Source organism: Gallinula chloropus, assembly GCF_964237585.1.
Source record: "Gallinula chloropus genome assembly, chromosome: 8".
Taxonomy (NCBI): domain Eukaryota; kingdom Metazoa; phylum Chordata; class Aves; order Gruiformes; family Rallidae; genus Gallinula; species Gallinula chloropus.
In genome coordinates this window covers 18,572,186-18,592,457 of record NC_140093.1, presented here as the reverse complement: position 1 = coordinate 18,592,457, position 20,272 = coordinate 18,572,186, and the positions used below count along the sequence as shown (strand labels likewise).

General features: G+C 38.6%; 1 protein-coding gene across 1 annotated transcript; it reads right to left on the bottom strand.

Moving 5' to 3' along the window:
• Nucleotides 1–239: 239 nt before the first annotated feature.
• Nucleotides 240–19,996, bottom strand: PHC3 (polyhomeotic homolog 3; the record flags this gene model as incomplete). The annotated part of the gene is made up of 14 exons (XM_084267205.1): nt 19,862–19,996; nt 18,927–19,085; nt 17,467–17,544; nt 15,750–15,908; nt 14,365–14,463; nt 12,621–12,861; nt 10,258–11,135; nt 8,678–8,828; nt 7,435–7,688; nt 6,451–6,607; nt 4,291–4,405; nt 2,782–2,932; nt 2,459–2,690; nt 240–394 (listed from the first exon to the last, which is right to left on the bottom strand). Exons 1-14 carry the CDS (start codon nt 19,985–19,987, stop codon nt 240–242), a joined length of 2,955 nt encoding a protein of 984 aa, XP_084123331.1. The 5' UTR covers nt 19,988–19,996.
• Nucleotides 19,997–20,272: the final 276 nt, after the last annotated feature.

Below are 20,272 nucleotides of genomic sequence, written 5' to 3'. Positions count from 1 at the left end.
TTCATGAACTCCCACTTCAATTCAATGTATTACTCAGGCTTTACTATGAACCTATTAATTGTCAGAAACTACAGAAGACTACCTGGTATAATTAAAGGAACGTTTTAAAGTCTTTATGTGGGGAAAACCCCCTGTATTTAGCAAAACATCACAGTAACACTCATGCCACAGGAAAGATGTTGGCATATTACTGTCAGTTCTGTCACTGAGAGACTTGTTTAAACCTTCATGTTCACCCCTTAGGATTCTTTCAATGAATTGATACGTGCACAGATTTTCAAGGCAGGTCCAAGCTTAATATTCATTGCACTCATAAGGTGATCCTCCTTCAACAAGAGGAGAGCTTGTCCATCTATTTCTTGTGCTCTAAATTCATCTGCAATATCTTGACAACCTACAAGGCAAGAGAAGAAAGAATTACAGGGTTAGAAATGTGCATTCTTAGAGGCAATGGCTCTTGTCCACGCTAGTGCTACACAATTTCCAATGCTCATCCCTTTAGCTTCCACAACCAAAGGTACATTCAAGAGTTCAATACCACAAGGGGAACTTCCAAGATAATCTGAAAGTAATTTTTACCACAGCCTCTAATTACACTGTAATTCTTGAGGAATTAAAGTCTCAGCAAAGACAGCTCCTCATTTCACTAAGAGGAACAGTGGCCATGATCTCACAGTTGAAAGGGACTGGCCAACCACCACTGAAATAGCAACTGAGAAAGAGCATAATTCAAGTAGGTGTTAATTTTGTCTGTACGTTACAACCAACAGGTTAAGTAAACAGAGTTTTGATCTATGGGCTTTATCTTAACTGCCTCATGAAGACATTTATCATTAGTATTCTACAGACAACAGAAACTGACAAGTGCAACTTTAAACTAGTTGGATTTATTTTTAAAATGATAACACCATAGTCTCAGGTTATTGAGCCTACAACAAAAGAACCTCTTCACGGGCTGGACTGTCCCAAGTAACTGAGGGCCCCTTTCCACTGAAGGACACTGTGGCAACAAAAGGTTCCTCAAAAGTTGTTCTGGACATCTGTTAAGCAGAAATAGTTGGTTATGCCTGGATGTATGGCAGCTCTGTTACATGGACAAACGTCTTCTAACAGTGTGAAAAAGAGCACCCATTGTCAGTTGTTTATTTGAAGCTTCTTTCCTTATAGCTATGTTTTTCATGGGGTTTATATATTTATGTTTTCAAACCAGTGGTCTCGCCATCTGAGAGCCTTTCAGACACTTTTTAATTTGGGCTCCACCTTCCATTCCTATGTTCAATCATTCCTCAGCCAAACCTCCTGTCCTGGTTTCAGCTAGAAGAGTTAATTTTCTTTCTAGCAGCTGCTATAATGCTGTGTTTTTGACTTAGGATGAGAATCATGTTGACAGCACACTTCTGGTTTTAGTATGAGCATTTCTTAGCAACAGCTAAGTCAGGGACTTTTCAGCTCCCCATCCTCCGCCAGTGAGAAGGTACCCAAGAAGCTGGGAGTTGGGGGGACGCAGCCAGGGCAGCTGACCCAGAGTGGCCAAGGGGATATTCCATACCATAAGGCATCACACTCAGTATATAACTGGGGGGTTGGCCAGGGAACAGGCTGGGCATCAGTCAGCAATTGCACATTCTTTTACTGTTACTATTGTTTTACCTTCCTTTGCTGTCCCAATTAACTGTTTTAATCTCAACCCATGAATTTTACTTTTCCCTGATTCTCTCCCTCACCTCACTTCAAAGTGAGCAAGCAGCTGCGTGGTGTTTGGCTGCTGCCAGGTTAAACCCCAACATTGAGTTCTGGCACTTTTTATATTTTCCCTGTTCTAAAAGCATACTATTACAGAGATAGGAAAATATTGGGAAGAACTCCTTTTTTACCCCAGATGAGAGCAATTAACTAATTCAATGTCCTCTTGTGTGTTCAGATTTAAATTCTATAAAAGACAGTGTAATTTCCTGATGGATTTACAAGTGTGTAAGAGAAATAGAAAGGAAATGTGGAAGGAAGTACCAACATCCAAACCTTCATTCATTTGGATTATTACTGTGTGGCAGGGTTGTAACATTCAAGGTTGGAAAAGTTCAGCTTTTCACAAAGAACACAGTATGATTTTTTTTTTTTCTTAATTATCTGTTAAAGAGACTTGGTGCAACAATTAGCTGCCACCTTATTAAGGAGAGAGAAAAATTAAAGGATAAATATGAAAGCAGAAAGGTCTTACTATGGGAATTTACTGTAGCCTCAGATAGGACACAACAACAGAAGTAGGACTAGTACTACTGACATGGGATTTGTGCTAAAAGAACAAGTGGAAACAAATCACAGTCCAGTTTTTAATCACTAATTAACGAGTACACTAGTGCTGTTACTACGCCACCTCCTCACCACACTGACGCTGAAAAGCAAGGAACTTTACCATAAGTAAAGAACCCAAAGGCACAAGGTATTGCACTTTACATACCAGGCAAAGAATGTATGAACGCCCACACTTCTTCAACAGTCCACACTGAGGGGTCAGCTTGCACCACTGGTAGCAAGTCAATGCTCTCTGGCATTTTCCTAATTCTTAGCTCCCTAAGTTCCCGTTCCCTCTCTCTTTCACTCTGTCTTCGCAGACGGGTGGTCATGGCAGCTGGAACAGCATCGTCATGAGAAGCCACATCTTCTTCTGCAGATGGATAAGTAATTGGAAGCTGGAAAACGCAGTACAAATACACTACAGTATTATATTTTATTTGAAATCCCCAAAACAGTGCCATAGTTTTAAGCAAATATTCCACAGACCTGTCTAAGAAAATGATCTCGTGATGCCCCATCAGGGCCACTCGGTCGACGCCCGCGTCGCCCAAGGCTTTGGCTATCTGACTTCCGATTCCAGCGACTGGTCTTGTCTGATGTAAACAGCCCAAATTTCTTAGTGCAACTAAGGCTGTGCCTAAAGAAGCAAGATATATGGAATAATGCACTAATAGTATTTTGGACTGAATTAAATCAAGAAACCATAAAATGACAATGTTGTAGAAATGCTGCCTAACTAAAGGTAACAGCAACTGCCAGAGCTATAGGAAAAAGGTATCTCAAAGGCTATTCACTCAGTCTCCTTGTCTTGAGACAAGATCAAGTACATCTAAATCATCCCTGAAAATGTCAGTCTTACCCATTTTTTAACAATTTCCATTACAGAAATACTTTTCTCATTATATCACACCCCACCTCTCTAAACCAGACAGTAAATAATGTGACTAAAGTCACAGTGCATCTTTTGCTTCCATTTTCTCTACCTAGCTGATACCCAGTCAGAGGAGGATGGAGGGAAAAAAAAAATCCCAATTTAAAATTTAGGGGCCAAATACCTTTTTGAAGTATTTTGCTGGTAGTGTCCCAACAAATGCCAAGGCAAAAACATACATTTTCACTGCAAAGAATGGGAATATCACACATGGGGGATTAAAAAAGTAGCAGTCAAGAGAAAGGTGGTCTCTGGGCACACTGATGGAAAGAAAAAAAGTGGTGATTGGAAATGGGACACTATTCCCCATTCCTAAAACATCTGGGATTAAATATCCCTTTCCCATCTGTAATGATGGAAGATTTTCCTTTCAGGTATTGACTATTAATTCTTCCTCTTCTAATCAAAGCAAAATAAAAGCACCTACTGAACTCAGAGAGGAACAGAAACCTGCCATTTTTCTCTGCTAACAATGCTCAAGTAAATGGCATCACTTCTTATTTTCAGGAAATGAGAAGCTTTAGAAAACAACAAATTATTTATGTTTATGAATATTTCTATTTCACTCTATGCAGATAAAGATTTCTTTACACTGTTACTAAAAACATTTAAGAATGGGTTTTGTCTGTGCAGCATTTCAATTATGCCAAGATAAATTCAGTGGGTTTTTTCCCCTAGTATCACACAAAACTACAAGAAAGCCCACCCAGCCCAGCATTCTCCCTCTGATGTTGCTAACATGAAGGGGAATATGATAAACACATAATGATTTGAACCTCTGTGCCAGTTTCCAAACATTTAGTAACCCTTAACAGATTTCTCTTCCATGATACCCATGACATTTCCACAAGGCCAACACCACTCACATCACCCTCTGGCAACAGGTCCACAACTTTGCCGTAATTCCCTTCATAACATATTTCAAGATGGGAAACAATCTACCATTGTACCCATATATTCTGCAAATTTGGGTGATGGTTTACCATTTCTTTATTATTCAATATCAGATACTATTTGGGTGCTATTCCATTAACCAGACAGTAGTACACAGTAACCCAAAATACCTTTTGGCACAGGATGTGGAGCAGAATCTTTTTGACCGTAGGAACTTGTTAGAATATCCCATTTTTCCACAAAATTCACACTTCAGAAGTTCATTTTCCATTTCATCCAGTCCCTCTAAATGAAGGAACAAGGCATGAAGTCAGTTTCAATGACAAAATTACCTCCGTATTTTTCATCTCAAGCAGGATTTTGAAATACCTAATGCATTTATGTAACAAAATCATGCAACGCTAAAGCAAGTCACAGATTTCACTCTACAGAAACAATCTTGAGTCAACTGAACGTTAAGTTATTCAAGTAATTTAACCAGCTTTTTGCTAAATTTAATGCTATCTATGAGCCAGTACGCCCTCAAACATAGTGATCAGTTAAAAAGTAGCATTCCAGTCCTCATGAATTGCTTATAAAGAGTTCATGAAGAGAACTGGGCATTCCACAGTCTGAATTTGAGCTCTCTAATAATGACATAATGCATTCACCTTTTAAAACACTTCCTGTGAATAAGCAACTATCACAACCAAAGGACTCGCAAAAGCAAATAAAACACTGAATCTTGTCTGTGAAGATAAGCTGCATATAAGAACAGGATTTACAGGCTACTGTTACGGAGTATTTTGGTTATCGGTGACATGAGGAGGAACTTTTCTGCTCCTTATAATGAACTCAAACACCAGTTGAGAGAAGCATAAATGAAAGAAAAAGGAGAATAGCCCCAAAGCAGCAGTGCAAGGCATCAAGGCAGCACACCCATCACATACTCAATGTCCATGCTCTCTTCTGCTCGAAATGTATTTTGTGAGTAGAGCGTGGTTTGTACCTACTTTAGAATCATGCCACCTTATCTGCAAACTAGCTTGGCTTCTGGCATGGGAAAAAACCAACCCTCATCCCCATGCACCATCTGTGAAATGTCATGAGGAAACTGGCACGAACTAAAATGCAGCATTTTGTCATTGTTCAGGTAAAAGAACTGCATGCCACATGGCTGTGCTCAGGGACAAAATGCATGGCTCAAAAATTCAGACTAAACATTTTTAATTTACCTGAGTCACTGTTTCATATACTTGTTATTCACCTTCTGCATTCATACTTTTACCTAATAGTGAGTTGCAAAAATTGCAAACCAGTTTTTTATTCTAATCTCTTCATTAAGCTCTGATGCCAGCTAATGCAAATGCAGGTATCAAAGTTTAACTGAAAGTTTTTAACTATGAATCATAGCAGTTTGTTATAGATCTGTCAACTAAACTGCTTACTAATGCTAGTGTACCAGCAAGGTACAGCAAAGAGCTGAAAATACTAAAAGGGGTGTCTGAATAACAGATCTGATGTATCAGGACTCAAAGCCATACCTAAAGCCACCAAATCCTCTAGCAGCTTCAGACTGAAACTTACCAGGTTGCCCATCTCCAAACTACTAAGTTGGTATCACACAGGAAGTAAAAACTGGAAACTGGAAACAAACTGAATCTGATTCAACCTTGCAACTGGAGTTGGAATACCAGAGATACACCCTTCAAATAAATCACACGCTCTCTAAAAAAAGCCCTCACTCCAAATACAGGTCATGCTCTACAGAGAGAAGTAACAACAGGCTGAAGCAAAACCTGATGCTAAGAGCCTTTTCTGCTGCTTCATTTTAATAGCTAGACAATTACATCACATCAAAAATGTTAGTTACAAATCAAAGCACTTCAAATCCCTGCCACTGCCTAAACTAGGCAGTTAGAGCAAAATGAAGAAGGGCTCTGGACTACACTGAGATACACTAGTAAATGTACTCATATAAACAGCTCTGATTTAGGAAATCCTGATTTATGTTTCATTTTCAGGCACTGTTTCCACAGTTTCTAACTTCTTTGGACACATGTTGATCTCAGGACTGCAGCCCATCACTATTGCCTTTCAGTAATGTGCTTCCAAGCTACCCCAGCTGCTAATAAAAATCAGTGCTACAAGTAAAAATACACTCTTAATTTTAAGCAGAGACATATTGTCTGAATGGTAAATAACTCAGCCATAAGCAAAAATTCTGACCATGTTTACTTCATGAATAAATACTCCTCTTGAATTTATAACACTTTTACCATGTCAGAAATCTTTGACATGGGTCTGACCCACTACACTTATGAGCAATAATGGATATAAATCACACAAACCTTCTGCAATCATATCTTCTATCTCTGTGTCTGAGGAGTTGTCTGCATGTTTTGTGTTCTGCAAATCTGATTCAACACACACAACACTCATGATCTGACCTTCCATTAGCAACTGTTTTTCCGCAGGCTGTTCTACCAACAAAGATGAACCACTTACCTGTTGCAATATAAAAGCAAAGCAACAGTCATTACCTGAACAATGAGTAACTGAAAAGAGTATTTGCAACTTAGCAGTTGTAACAGTAGAAGCACAATTTCTATTCTGTATTAATGAATCATTATTGTATAGTGCTAAAGCCCTCAAAGACTCGCTCCTGCTCTGCAAAGTTTGTAATTACATTTAACAAAAGAAACACACTGTATCTGGAGAAAGGCAGGCATGGGAAAATTAAAAACATTAAACTAGTTAATAAGGCAGGCTCATAGGTTTTAAACTGTCCATTTATGGATTTAAAATTTTCAACAGTAGTTCTTACCAGACACAGTACTAACTGCACCAAGCTCAGTAAGGGGCTTGCCAGTGCTTCAAACAATGTAATTTCAACATTTTAGAATTTTAACACAGGTTTAAATTAAGGTATGACTTAAATTGAGGTATCTAAGAGACACACAAACATAAAACAAAGTTACTGCAAGTGATAGCCTAAAAATCACACTCTGCTGTTACTGCTGAATACAGCTTATCTACTCAACTGTGTGTCTCCATTCAGTACCTTGCCATCCAGTAATACAGGTGAGCCTAAGAGTAGCATGAATTCAGATTACACACACAAGACAGTACAAACAGTATAGTGGAATATACAGCACAAGTGTAGTGGAATACTTTAAGAAACAGGTTAGCAATCAGTGGGGAAAAGGGTCAAAACCAGCATTTCAAAAGTGATTCAAGGCCTACATAGCTACTAGCCACAAATAACATGATCCTTAAGATTAGTTTGTTTCAAAAATTAGTAGTAAATACTTCATAGTAACTTTTACACTTACAGGGAATGGCTCTAACCCCTCCTGAATCACAAAGCCTTCAATAACATGGGTCAGGATCTGTGGTTTAACAATGGCCTGTGGAGGTTTATTTTCTAGGCTAGGAATGCTACTGGGCATTGAGATGCTGTTGCTCCTTGTTGTTGCTGCTGGAAGCAGGAGAGGTGGTGGTGGAATAGAGGCATGTGAAGGATCAGATGGGGATTTAATTACTGAGGCACTGACTGATGATGTCACTGAAGGTAGTCCCCCGTGTTCTGAAAAAAAGATAACAGAATTTGTTAATTTTATCACTTGGCTCAGAATTCCAGAAGTAAGATGTGACAAACACACCCATCTCTGCACCACCAATCTGTAGCACAGGCTTTTCCCTAGGTTTTACCTGGAAAACAAGATGTTTTTCCTAGACAGACTATTCCAAAAACAAACAGTTCTCACATAAGCTTTTTCCTTTACCTACAGACTACTGGCACAGTTGGCCATTAAATACTTACATACATCCATAAGTCAAAAGCAGAAATCAGTATATTGAAACACTGGATTCTCAAGACTAAGTAGCTGAAATATTTCTACAGAGAGAATTTATTTTCAGGGATGCTTTAAGGCTCAGTAACTTGCAGGGTCACAAGCATATACAACATCAGGCCACTAAGCATTCAGCTATACACACAGCATATATACATATATGCAATATACTATTGAGGGTGTGTATAAATGTGTATTTAGCACATGAGGGAAGTTACATTAGTATCCAGTACAAAAATTGATAGACACATGTATATAATTCACTGAAGAAAAGTTTTCATTTATAGTTTGGAACAGCTGAAAAAATGGTGCCAGGAAGAATCTTACCGTGTAGCCAACCATTCTGACAGCAACTTCTGATCGCTGACCCTGATTCTGAAAATCAACCTTCACACCAGATCAAGTCAGGATGTTTTGCTCCTGTCATGCAGCTATCACTTAAAAATGGATATTAACACTACCCTTAAGATCTGAGTATAAAAGTATATGCTAAAGAGCTCTAACAAGCGTTTGCTGTGTTATGTTATCCAAATACATATATAATATGCACTTTTGGGACTATCAAACAGATTCCTAATATATTTCATGTAGTTTCTTTTCCCTAAACAATTATACCACTGAATTCTAAAAAAAGATCAGAATCACAGATACCTATTTTATAACATCAATAACTATGAGTTTCTAATCAGAACAGCTACCTCAGTATGACATTTGTTCTCACCTGACAAAGGATCTTCTGAATTAAGTGACTCCCCATTCCCCAAGGTTATGGCTGGTGGAGACAAAGTGGGTGGTGTAGGTGTTCTAGCCATATGGACACAATCTGATTCCTCGGGCATCTCTTCTTCACATACATTCTCCACTTGGTAAATCTGCATCCAACAAACTATTGCTTTAGAGAGATTCCCATTCTATCTTAATACCTTAAAAGAGTTGCATAAATACATTTTTTAAAATAAATTATCAGTTAAAATGTTAAAATATGCTAATCTCCAAATAAAATGCCAGTTTCCAAACTGCAGAAAAGAGAATGAACTCTGGTGACATCACAATGTCCATGACAGCAAAAAAAAGTGTTCTGTTACAAATTAAAAAATATAAAGAGGCACAGTCCTCCCACCAAACAGACCAGAGAACTTGACATTTTCAATGCCTTATCTTTATGTTTACTGTATTTTTAATTACACACACATTTGTAGCTATTTAACACACTTCTGCTAAACACAAGCCTTGTAACAGTGACAAGTCAGCGAATTGTTCTCTCTTATACAGCAGTATAACCAAGCTGAGTATCTCAGACACGTACACCAAGATGATCAAGCATCAGTGCTTACAAAATATTTTAAGGTATTTTCCTCAAAACTATTACAACACATAAATTACTGACAGCCAGTTTAGCAGACTAAAAGCAAACCTGGAATCTACTCTTCCACCCAATTTCTACATGAAATATCAAGACAGTTGAGATTATCATTACCCTCCTGCTAGAAGTTAAAAAAACCCCAAACACTTTCTTCATGAACCTGTTGATAACCTGAAAAAAAGCCTACAAGAGCTGTTGATTCTTTTGGTTGTGTTAACAGGCTAATGAGATTACCACTGAAGGCCAGTAATGCCATCCTAATTGTCAGCATTATTTGTATAGTTTTATTTCACTGAACATGATTTTAGTTCAGTGTGAGTGAAGCTGAAACCTTCAGTTACAAACTGCAGCCGCCTGACGCTACCCTGAATAAAACTAAAGGGCAGGGAGGGCAAACATCAAAACAGCACCAAAATTTCCCCTGTTCTTGTATGAAAAGGATCTCTTTGATGTTAGTACAAAATTAATTATCCAGAACTGTAGTATCTTAATAAACTGCTCTACACCTTTGCACCTAGTATAGAGATGACATTCTCCTACTCTAAACTTCAATTCACTGTATTAATGTAATGAGGTAAAAGCTTATAGTCCATATGGGATTTTTATCAAAATTGCTGTGACACAAGCATTTACATATATTTACTTGCTCTTTTAACTTCAGATATACTGCAATTTCATCACAAGATTAGATTTTTAGGTCAAAGCTGGACTTTCATGATTCTTAGCTGATACTCTTGACTGATGATCCATCACAAAAAAACAAACAAAATCAGAGGAAAATGTCTATTGTTTTCTTAAAACTCGTTTCTGTAATCAACAGGTTTCTTCTGATCCTCTGTTAGCAGCTGGTTTAGCTCCTTCTAAAGTCAATGGGCCAGACTTAGAGCTCTTTAGAAAGCTGAGGATAAAGAATGAAGAACTGCAATATTACCACTTACCACAGGAGTTTCAATTGGTACTGATGGCTGCACTTGAAGATTTACTGCAACAGTCTGTGGTGGTGGAAGGGTTTGAAATGGCAGCTGGACCAAAGCTTCTGCAGCAGGAAGTTCCTCCTCAGAAACCAAAGTGTTTTGAACCAAAACCTGGCCCTGGGACAGAATTTCAGGCTGCACTTGTAAAGACTGCACAGACTGCAAGGGCAGTTGTTGAATCTGTGTTGAGGATGTTGACAGCTGGGGAGGAGCTGCAAGAGGGATAGGTGCGGACTGCAAGGCTGAGTATTGCTGGTGTGGCGTCGAGGACACGATCTGTTGACCTGGGGAAACTAAGCTGGGCTGTTCTACTGACCCTATGTGTACAGCAGGGGAAGATGGCAGTGGAAGATGTGATGGAAGATTGAGTGGCTGTGCAATGGGTCGCACTGGATTGGTAGGAGCTTGTTGAGCAGCAGCCTGCTCTGGCTGAAGAGCTGTTGGGACAAGGGAGTTTGCCTGGGACTGAATAAGCGCTTGAGGGTGAATAATTATTGTGGGTGACTGACTAGGGGAGTGAGAAGGTGGAGGGGATACCACTACTGACTGCTGAGCTGACTGGGATGGAGTAGGAGATAATGTTAGAGGTGGAGGATGTATGTGAATAGGTGAGCAATGGGACTGGACACTGCTGGGAGCTGGAGGAAGATTGTGGCTTGGGAGGGGTAGACAGTGCTGCGATGGAGGGGGGTCCTGACCCGAAGGAGTCTGAAGTGCAATTGGCTGGACTTGCTGCTGCTGCTGCAGTATCAGCTGATGATGGGAAATCTTTGGAGGGGGTGAATGAAGTGGGATCTGCTGATGTTTTACTAAAGAATGAGGTTGCAATGGAGAATATGAAGCTGTGAGGGGAGGAAAAGAAAATGACAATTAGTATTTCTTTCAGGACTGAGAACATAAGAATATTAAAAGAAAGGAAGTTTTACTTCAAATAAGAGCAGCACAAATTTCTCAACCCCTTGGAACTATGTTTAGAAATAACTTATTTGCTATTATGTGAATATAGTACACAAGAGCAATTTAATCAGTTTCCAAAGCAAAATGCAGCAATGAATAAAGGAATGTAGCCATGCTTTTTACATATATATCTACACACATACACATATGTACTTTCTATATAAAAGTATCTAAACTTATCTTTTTGGTGCTAGTTCTAAGATTATTGCTGATCCAGCCTTCTCTTACTTAAGAATTTCATGCAACTTTAAATGGGATTAACCTTTGCCTTGAAACAGACTGGAACGGAAGAGATAAGCATGTCACCATCAACTGGATTTGTTGATAACTGCACAGTTAAACTTTAGGTAATGTGATTTTGAGAGACTAAACAAAATTCCAAGAGTTTGGTGTGAATTGAAACCTTTCCATGTATTTGAATTTGAACACACAAACTGAAAGGTACTAATCTCAAAACCTCCAGAGATATCACATCACCTTCCAGTGAACCAGTGACTCACTGGTAATTCTTTGCAGCATGTACATGCACATTCACCTCTATATGCAAACCTCTCTGTCTTTTCCACTTGAAAAACTACTCATTTATGTTGTCTTTTCTTATCTAGTCTATTAGTGAAGATGGATTTTTTTCTTTACAAAAGGGAGCACTAAGAGCAGAAGGGCTCAATACCTCAAGAACTTCTGCCTTGCAGACTTACTCCTCTAAAAGCTGCCATTAAGCTAACCTAAATCCTACAGGATTCAGACCAATTGTCTAGATCACCCTTACTCTTTCAAAATAAGGAAGCTAAAAATGCAAATATATTGCATGCAATGTAAATGCCCAACTGTGTGCTTTTTTTGATTCATCACAATACAAAATACTAAAGTTCTGGGGCACTATTCCCTAAATGTTTATAAAAGTACTTCACATAAAAACATTCTGATGACACAGACAAGACATGTACACACATAAAAAGAGAACCACCAACAAAATAGACTTTGATGAGAGCAAGAGGCTTGAGGTCATTTCAGCCCACGCTTGCTTCTCAGAGACTGGGAATGACATGTCCTGACAATGAGCATACAGAGAGACCAGAGACCAGCAATGAGAGTCAGGTTTGTAATGTGATTCAAGTATGCATTGCAATTGCTGTGTTGTGCTTATATCATGATTTAAGAACACTGCTAAAACTAAACCCTGTGTAACATTCAATATCAACAAATAATTAAATTTACTATTAAATATTAAACTGCATTCATGTGGAATTTCCAACACAATCTGGTCAGAGAGCAGTGCACCCTCACAGAATCATAATGTACAAATTAACTTTCACTCAAACAACAAAGCTAACAAGGTTAGCTTTCTTATAGCTGCATTTTCATCCTACCTGGTGTTATTAAGTGATGTATGCTTGATGTCCGTGTGACTGGGGTGCTCCGACACTCTGGAGTCGGGCTCTCTCCTTTTCTATTGCTTTCTGAGGGGTCTGGTTGGCTGCCCTTGGAACTGGTTACAGGTTTGTTAGGACACAGAGCCAATGACTGACTTTGACTGCTGCTCTTTGGTGGGCCATTCTGTGAACCTGACAACACACCCAACTTCTGACTGCGCAAAGTCAAGTTCTGAACCTGGGAAATGAGCAGAATGTGATAAAACCCCAAACCATATAAACATCTGTGCCACACATCCTGGCAAAAATAGCAAAGATATGAAATGCTTCTCATCCCATGTGATCAAAATACGTAAGAGGTTTAAAATCTGCTATCAAAATATCTCTTAAGCCACAGAATTCAAAGACTGGGGTTCTCTACTTACTTCAGTGACAAAGAAAATATGGGAAAACTTTTTCTTGTTCAACTTTTAAAAGAAATGGAAGTTGTTCATTACACTGAATTAAAACTTGCATTTTTTCCCTCTTCCATTGTGCCTTCAAAGTGAACAACACAAAGCACCTTAGGCAATTGTAATTTTATCTTTTACACAGATGCTGCAGAGTTGCAGCAGTCTGTAAATACTTCCAGAGACTAACAAACTATAGCCTTGAGTAGTCAACAGGACCAGAATCTGCTGTATGTTATCCGTGAGCCCTTCAGTTCTACAGCACTATCAATGTACCTTTTCATCGTGACACCTCTAATGTCACATGAAACAAAAAGTTTGCCTTCTGAAATGTAAATCAGTCAGTGATTGTTTTCACTTACTTCTGTTAAATCACAGCCAGATTCTGTACATGATGATCCCAGCTTTCCAATCTGTTATGCTGAGACAGAATTTTGTTTTAAAAAATAAAGACTATCCTTTTAGCACTAACCTACATCATCATTTTTCTTACTAACTGGCATTGCCTACTTGCTCACAGCTTGTATGATACAGGCAGACATTTAACTCTGAAGGAGCAGTGTGTCTTTCCAATGAAGGCCCAACTGACACATTGTGAGCTGGCTCAACAACATCCCCCCAAAAAATACACAGTCATACATCCGCAAAATCTGCCCACCTCACATACCTACTGGGAAAGCAAAGGCGAGGCAAGCCCCAGTGACTGACCATTATCTCAGAACAGTGACATGTCTTTAAGGTTTTTATATCTCTTAGAATCTTCTGAAGGGGTCAACAAACATAGGGTTGGAGAACACTCAACTGGTATAATTTACTTGGATTTCTAGCAGGTTTCTGATCAAGGTCTGTTCATCAAAGGCTTTTAAAGAAACTGCTAAGATGTAAGTGAAGATCTGTCAAGACAGCATAAATTTCTTAGATAAATATTCACTTTTCACAGCAAAAGACTAATATGTTTTGTAGATATTTGTTCTGTACCAAATTATTTTTTCCAGATAGAGAAATATGTCGAGCAGTGAAAAGGCGATACAAGTTCAGCTGATAACGTGAAGTTATTCAAGGTAATAAAGACAAAAGCTAATTAGGAAAACCTAAAATATCATATCCATGATCCAAATCTTACATATAACATGATCACCCCTAAACGTGTGATGATGACAAAGAGAAGACACTGATGTTGTCGATAACCAGTACCCATTAGTAGTTTTTATAAGAAAGTAAAACTTTCCTCCTACCTCTCAGTTCTGTCCCACTCTGCTGGACATCCCTTTAATAAATTTACACAAGCTCACCTGAGTAGCTGCAGACTGACAGGAAGATGAGGATGATGATGAGACAACAGGAATGTCAGATTGGACAGCAGCCACAGTGGTCGCAGGAGTAAAAATAAGCTGTTAAGCAAACAAAAAAATCCAGTAACAGACTGAAACGTTAAAATATTACCTTTCTTTCACATGTTTTCAAAGAGAGATTTACACATAGTAATGCAGAGCTGTTAAGATTTACTTTTTCACTCTTAGGAGAATTTAAAGAGCAATTTATCATTGTAGTTTAAGTCAATAAAACTAAAAGATAATAATGTAAAACAAATACAACATATTTGTTGTATATATTGAGAAAAATGTTTCATATACAGACAACCCTACCATCTTTCACACAAGCATTTTAAAGATTACTTTCCCTCCAATATTACAAATGAAACAATGGCAAAAAGAGTCAAGAGCGCAGCCCAGTATCTACTGTACTAGAGAACTTAGAGCTTCCAATCTGTCAATATGTTATTTAACAAGCAAAGTTGTCATATGAACTTTAACTATGCTAATTAAGTGTCACAGAAAGAACAGGTATTATACAAACAACCTGAAATTACCAGCTTCAGAATACCAGCACACCTAACTATCATTCATTTCTTTATGGGCAATGTAGCAAAGACAAGCGTCATGGAAGGCTTTGAAGAGAGATGATTAGTGTTCCATACTGACTGGTACCTGAGCATTCATGTAGACCTTCAGTAACATCTATTAAATCCCACACAGATCACAAGGTTCAAGTCATACAAAAGTCACTAAAGTATTACATAAATACAAATGAAAATTCCCTAAACTGCGTTAGGAAATGGAAATGCCACACTGACAGGAAACCGCAAGAATCTAATGAGTTCCAGGAGAATCCAGAGATTTAAAGTTATATATCCAACACAAATGCTACAGACAATGATGCAAAGAACAATCTTAGTTAATATAAGAAAAATTTAATCTGTAGTCAGAACTCTGAATGTTACCAGTGCATTGGAGAAGTCTACCTTGAATATAGACAGACTCCAGTGTGTCTCCACTATATCTCTTATTCTATTTTCCTTCTGTCTCATCAATTTAATTACTGTAGTATGACCAGGCTAAAAACACTTGAGCAAACTTCACTAGAGAACTAAGCTACAGTGATCCTTTAACTTCTGATGTCCACAGCGCTTCAGAAGATACATATTCACAAATTAATGACTGAATTCTCAATGCTATCTGAAACTAAAGAAAAATATTTATAAGTAATTTATAGAAATAAAATAATAGCTGAAACAGTTAAGACTGAGGGTTGTTTGTTTATTTTTGAGGGAGACAAATGGTGATGACAACACAGGGGCAAACCAAAACCAAGCTTAAGAATCGTAATCAAAGCTTACCATTTGAGCTCGTAGATACATTTGAGCCTGGCTTGCACTCAGGCTTGGAGAGGTGCTCCCCAGCAACATAGTCTGTTGGGTAATACTGCTGCTGGTGGTGTTGGAGGTCTGTGAACGGCTTATTATCTGTGCAGGTGTAGGAGAGGTGGAGAGGTTAATCTAAGGAAACAAAAATATTGCTTCTGTCATGGAAATTCATTCATCCTAGGGCCTAAAGCCAGAAAGCCTTTGACAAAATGGCAGGGGCAGTTGAAATCTTTGAACTGTAAAGATATCAAAAATATACTGAGCCAATTATTACAAAAGTGGATTCTGGCAAGACTGTACATTTTCATTCTTCAGTGGCAAGCAGCCCTTTGGCACTAAATAACAATAAGCAGCTACAAGTATAAACACTGATATTATGAAGTCTGAAAAATATACCTCAAATACATTTACAGAATTTGTAGCATGAATTTTAATACTTAAGCATCTTTAAATGTTCATATTATCTGACTGGGCCAATATCTTCTGTTATGCTTGTTACACAACCGGATCAGGAAGCTTCTTTGTTCATCCTATACATACTCTGATTCCTCATTCTACATATGTACATTTAAAAATGACTGGAGACAAATACTTTCTACAGTTTCATAAGAAAAGCTCCTCAGTGATTGTCTTTACCATCCTCTCAAACAAAAGCTGTTGTGGTTTGGGGTTTTTTGTTGTGTGGGGTTTTTTTTTTCCTAACCAGTCTAACAGAGTTAAGTGCCCAGCTCTTTTTCACCACTTTCTCAAAAGATTTCCTTGAAAAATTATTGTTAGTTTAACATCAAGCATCTGTAAATACTTTCCCTTGTGAATTTAATAACTGAACAATTTTACTTCTAACAACTGTAAGCCAAAGCAGTGCTATGGGAGCTCGAAAAAAATATACAGTTAAATCACAAAAGCTATGCACTGAAGTGATGAACAGCTTGAGGGCATGATTAAAAAGCAGGATGTCTGTAGGACTAGAGAAGTCCTACTCAAGACAACTGTAGAACTGTACATAAGAGATGGTGCAAATTACACATCTGAAAGTGTCGCTTGAAGAAATACAGCATGAACTAAACAGAGCTGCTTATAACTGAAACCTCAGCACACACCTAGATATGGATAAAATAATTTGAAGTGCATAGAAGATGCATGATGAAAGATGATAATCAATAAAAGAATGAATGCTGTCAGCAGTTAACCAGTTTAATATATTTACGTGAGCACTGACTTGATTTCTTTAGATTTGGTGCTCTTAGATCATTTGATACACAGAGTGATGATTTTAGCCTACAGCAGTCCCCTGAATAAAGAAACTAATGGGAAAAATCAGTAAGAAATCATGTAAAAGATGAAAGCTTGGTGAGTGACTCCTGCAGTGGTCTGAACAGTCACTAGTGCTTGTGGAGTGAGCTGCTGCCCCTTGGTGGGATGGGTGAAGCCTCCAATACTGGCCAGCAACAGCAGTGGCAGCTGGCAGCATGCATCAGCACAACTGGCAGATGCTGGAAGCACAGTCATTGCTTACTTCAGAGCCATCATACTTCTATTTACTGTTTCAGTAACACTAACTTTAACCACACAGATTTAAATACTAATATCTTTTCTGTTTCATTTTTTTGTGGTTTTTTTTCCCCCCAAGTAGTTATGCAATAAGCAAGAGGAGTTGAGAATGGATGGCGGGCTCCGTTCCGTTACGTACCGAGGTCTGCGACATGCTTGACTGCTGAGTGACACTCCCAGTGGGGGAAGTACATTGCCTCCCACCTGACAGGCTTGCCTAAATAGCAAGAATATGCATCAAATATTGAAATCAGAAAGTGTTTAAGTGATGTTCATATTATTGCATAAACCATCAGAAACATCCCTCTCTACCATCACCTTATCTCTGAGTTAACAGTAAAAATGCTTTACTTGGTGGAATTAGCTCTCAGCCAAGCCTACTATGGAATGCTATCTGCTAGATGCTAAATGCCTTGAATTCCTACCCAATTTCAGGCATTCTTGCAGATTAAGACTTGGAAAAAAATGTTAACAGTGGAGCTAGCGAATCAGGTCACTACCTATGATGCTCAGAACTTAAAGTGTGACATCATTAAAAACTCATTATTAAAACTCACATATTTTTATTATGATTAGAGTCCTCTAAAAACTAAAAAAACATTATAAATGCTGTAAAGAACACCCTGGTGTTCTAGAATGATAATTTATATAGGCACATCTAGTGCCTGTAACAGGACACTATTACAGCCCTTCAGATGAATGCAGGGAGAGCAATTTAGATTCCTGTATGCACAGACTGCATACTAAAACTTCTTCGCCTTCCCCAATCTGATATTCTTTGGTCTGTCTCAGTAACTGTATATGCACATACAAATCCATCATAAAAAACCCAAAACAAATCAATATATTACCACAATCTAGTGGAAAAGTTATAGAGGAAAAAGCCAGGAGCATAGAAGAGTCAGTCCCAGTTCTGACAAACAGCTGCATCCCTCAAGTCTTTAACCCTGTTTGAGCATTTCCATGTGTAAAATCACTAACCACCACCTATCCCTGCAGGTCTCGATCCAAGGTCAACTGAGGTCAAAGGAAATCTTTCCACTGCTTTAGTTTTCAAAATGAGTCTCCTCTAATGCTCACAAGTGCTAAAAGCTGTGCTTTCCAAAATGAAATGCCATTTACTTCCTACATTTCCACACTCAGAGTTAAGACTGAATTTTGCCAGTACTTATAATGCAGCCAGATGTGTGGCAAAACACACTAAGTTCCCAGATGTTGTTGTTTTTTATTTGATTTCACTGAGATACATTGATATTCACTGCTTTTGCCATCAACTTTTAGAGAAAATCATGGGATGAAGATTGAAGTAGTCTATTTTTAACATTTACTTTATTACTGTTTGATGATTTACATGATGCATCATAATGTATGCAATAAAAGCATGGAATGGTTGCCTACTGGAGCATCTGTAACACCAGACAAAACCCTCCAAATAGTTTGGAGAAAATTACAATTTAAAAGTCATTAAAATGTAACAATGAATTATTGAGACATTAAGCTCAGGCACTTAAGCTGTTATTACTTTTGACAACGCTCTAGAATTGTAGCCCTGCTCTAGAAAGTAGCACACCATTCTTTCTCAGCAATCTTCGCTCTCACCTGTGGTACAGTTGCCAGACTCTGAAATTGGGTACTGCTTAAGTGCTGCTGCTGCAAAGCAGCAGTCTGCAGCATTAGATGCTGCTGTTGGGCTGCATACATCTGCTGGAGGTACTGAGCAGCTGAGCTAGGAGGGCGATGCAAGGCCTGCTGAATAACCTGTGATGAATCAGTAGGTAATTAATTACAATTGCAATGTACACACCATGCTGACATGATGCTGAAGTTTACCTTAGCAAGGAAATAAACCCAAATAAATTCTTTTCATACCAATTATGTAATACTGAACTTGCTCCACTGTTCTCAACCAAGTCACAGAACACAGTCAAAAAAAAAGATATTCACATTTTCAAGGAAAACCTGACAATCACCTGGCAATACAGCAGCATTCACAATGCAACAGCCAACCTTCTTAAGTTCTTGTCAATACCTACATAACGTTTGGCCTTTTGAAAGATCAGAATAGCCTGAAACTGAATTATCAAACCCAAAAGAATGCACCACACAGTTCAAGGAGACTAACTTAAGGAAAAGCAAGAGGGGGCTGGATCCAAAGCAGCAGTTACACACACACAGATACCTCTAGATCCTATCTATACTATCTAGATAGTCAATGTTGGTCAAACCAAGAGCTTTCTGTTATTTTGTAAAGGCTTCTGTTAATAATCCATACCCTCGGGGAACAGCAGAAAAACCCCAACTTGCTAGCACTGCATTTCCTCCTCCCTTATTTAGGAAGCAGGCCTGTATCCTGCCCGATTCTTAAGTGGTCTGATGCCCTTTGGTAAACAATACATTCAGAAAAACACTAGGTCAGATATTGAGAAAGAAGACAGCAATTAAGAATGGAAAGTTATTTTTGTGTAAAGTATTGTGCAATGCCTGCATTTGAGAGCCCTGCACAGGACAGGAAAGAGTATCTCATAGCCCAGTACCTGGACTGCATGCCTGTCAGAGCCACTGTAGACAGATATCTGTGGCAGCTGTGTCCGGGACGTGGAGGTGGTAGTGACAGTAGTTGTAGACGCGGAACATGTTGTTGTGTTCGGTTCATTCTCCATAGCTGTGCAGTGGTTGTCCAGCCTAGCAGGATTGAAGTAAGAGGGGACAGAAAAACAGGCAATTTTAAAATGGAAAAGCTTGTAGGATTTGCTATTACTTGATGGGATTCGTTGTGAGATGCAGTTATAATCTTTCAAGATCCATCAAGAGTAGCAACAGGTGACTGATTTCAGAATACATGCAAGATTTCCACACATGAGCACTGCTGCATCCCTCTTCCCCACAGCACTAAAACTGCTGGCTTTCAGCAAAACATTCTTACAAAGATCACTGGCAGCATGCTC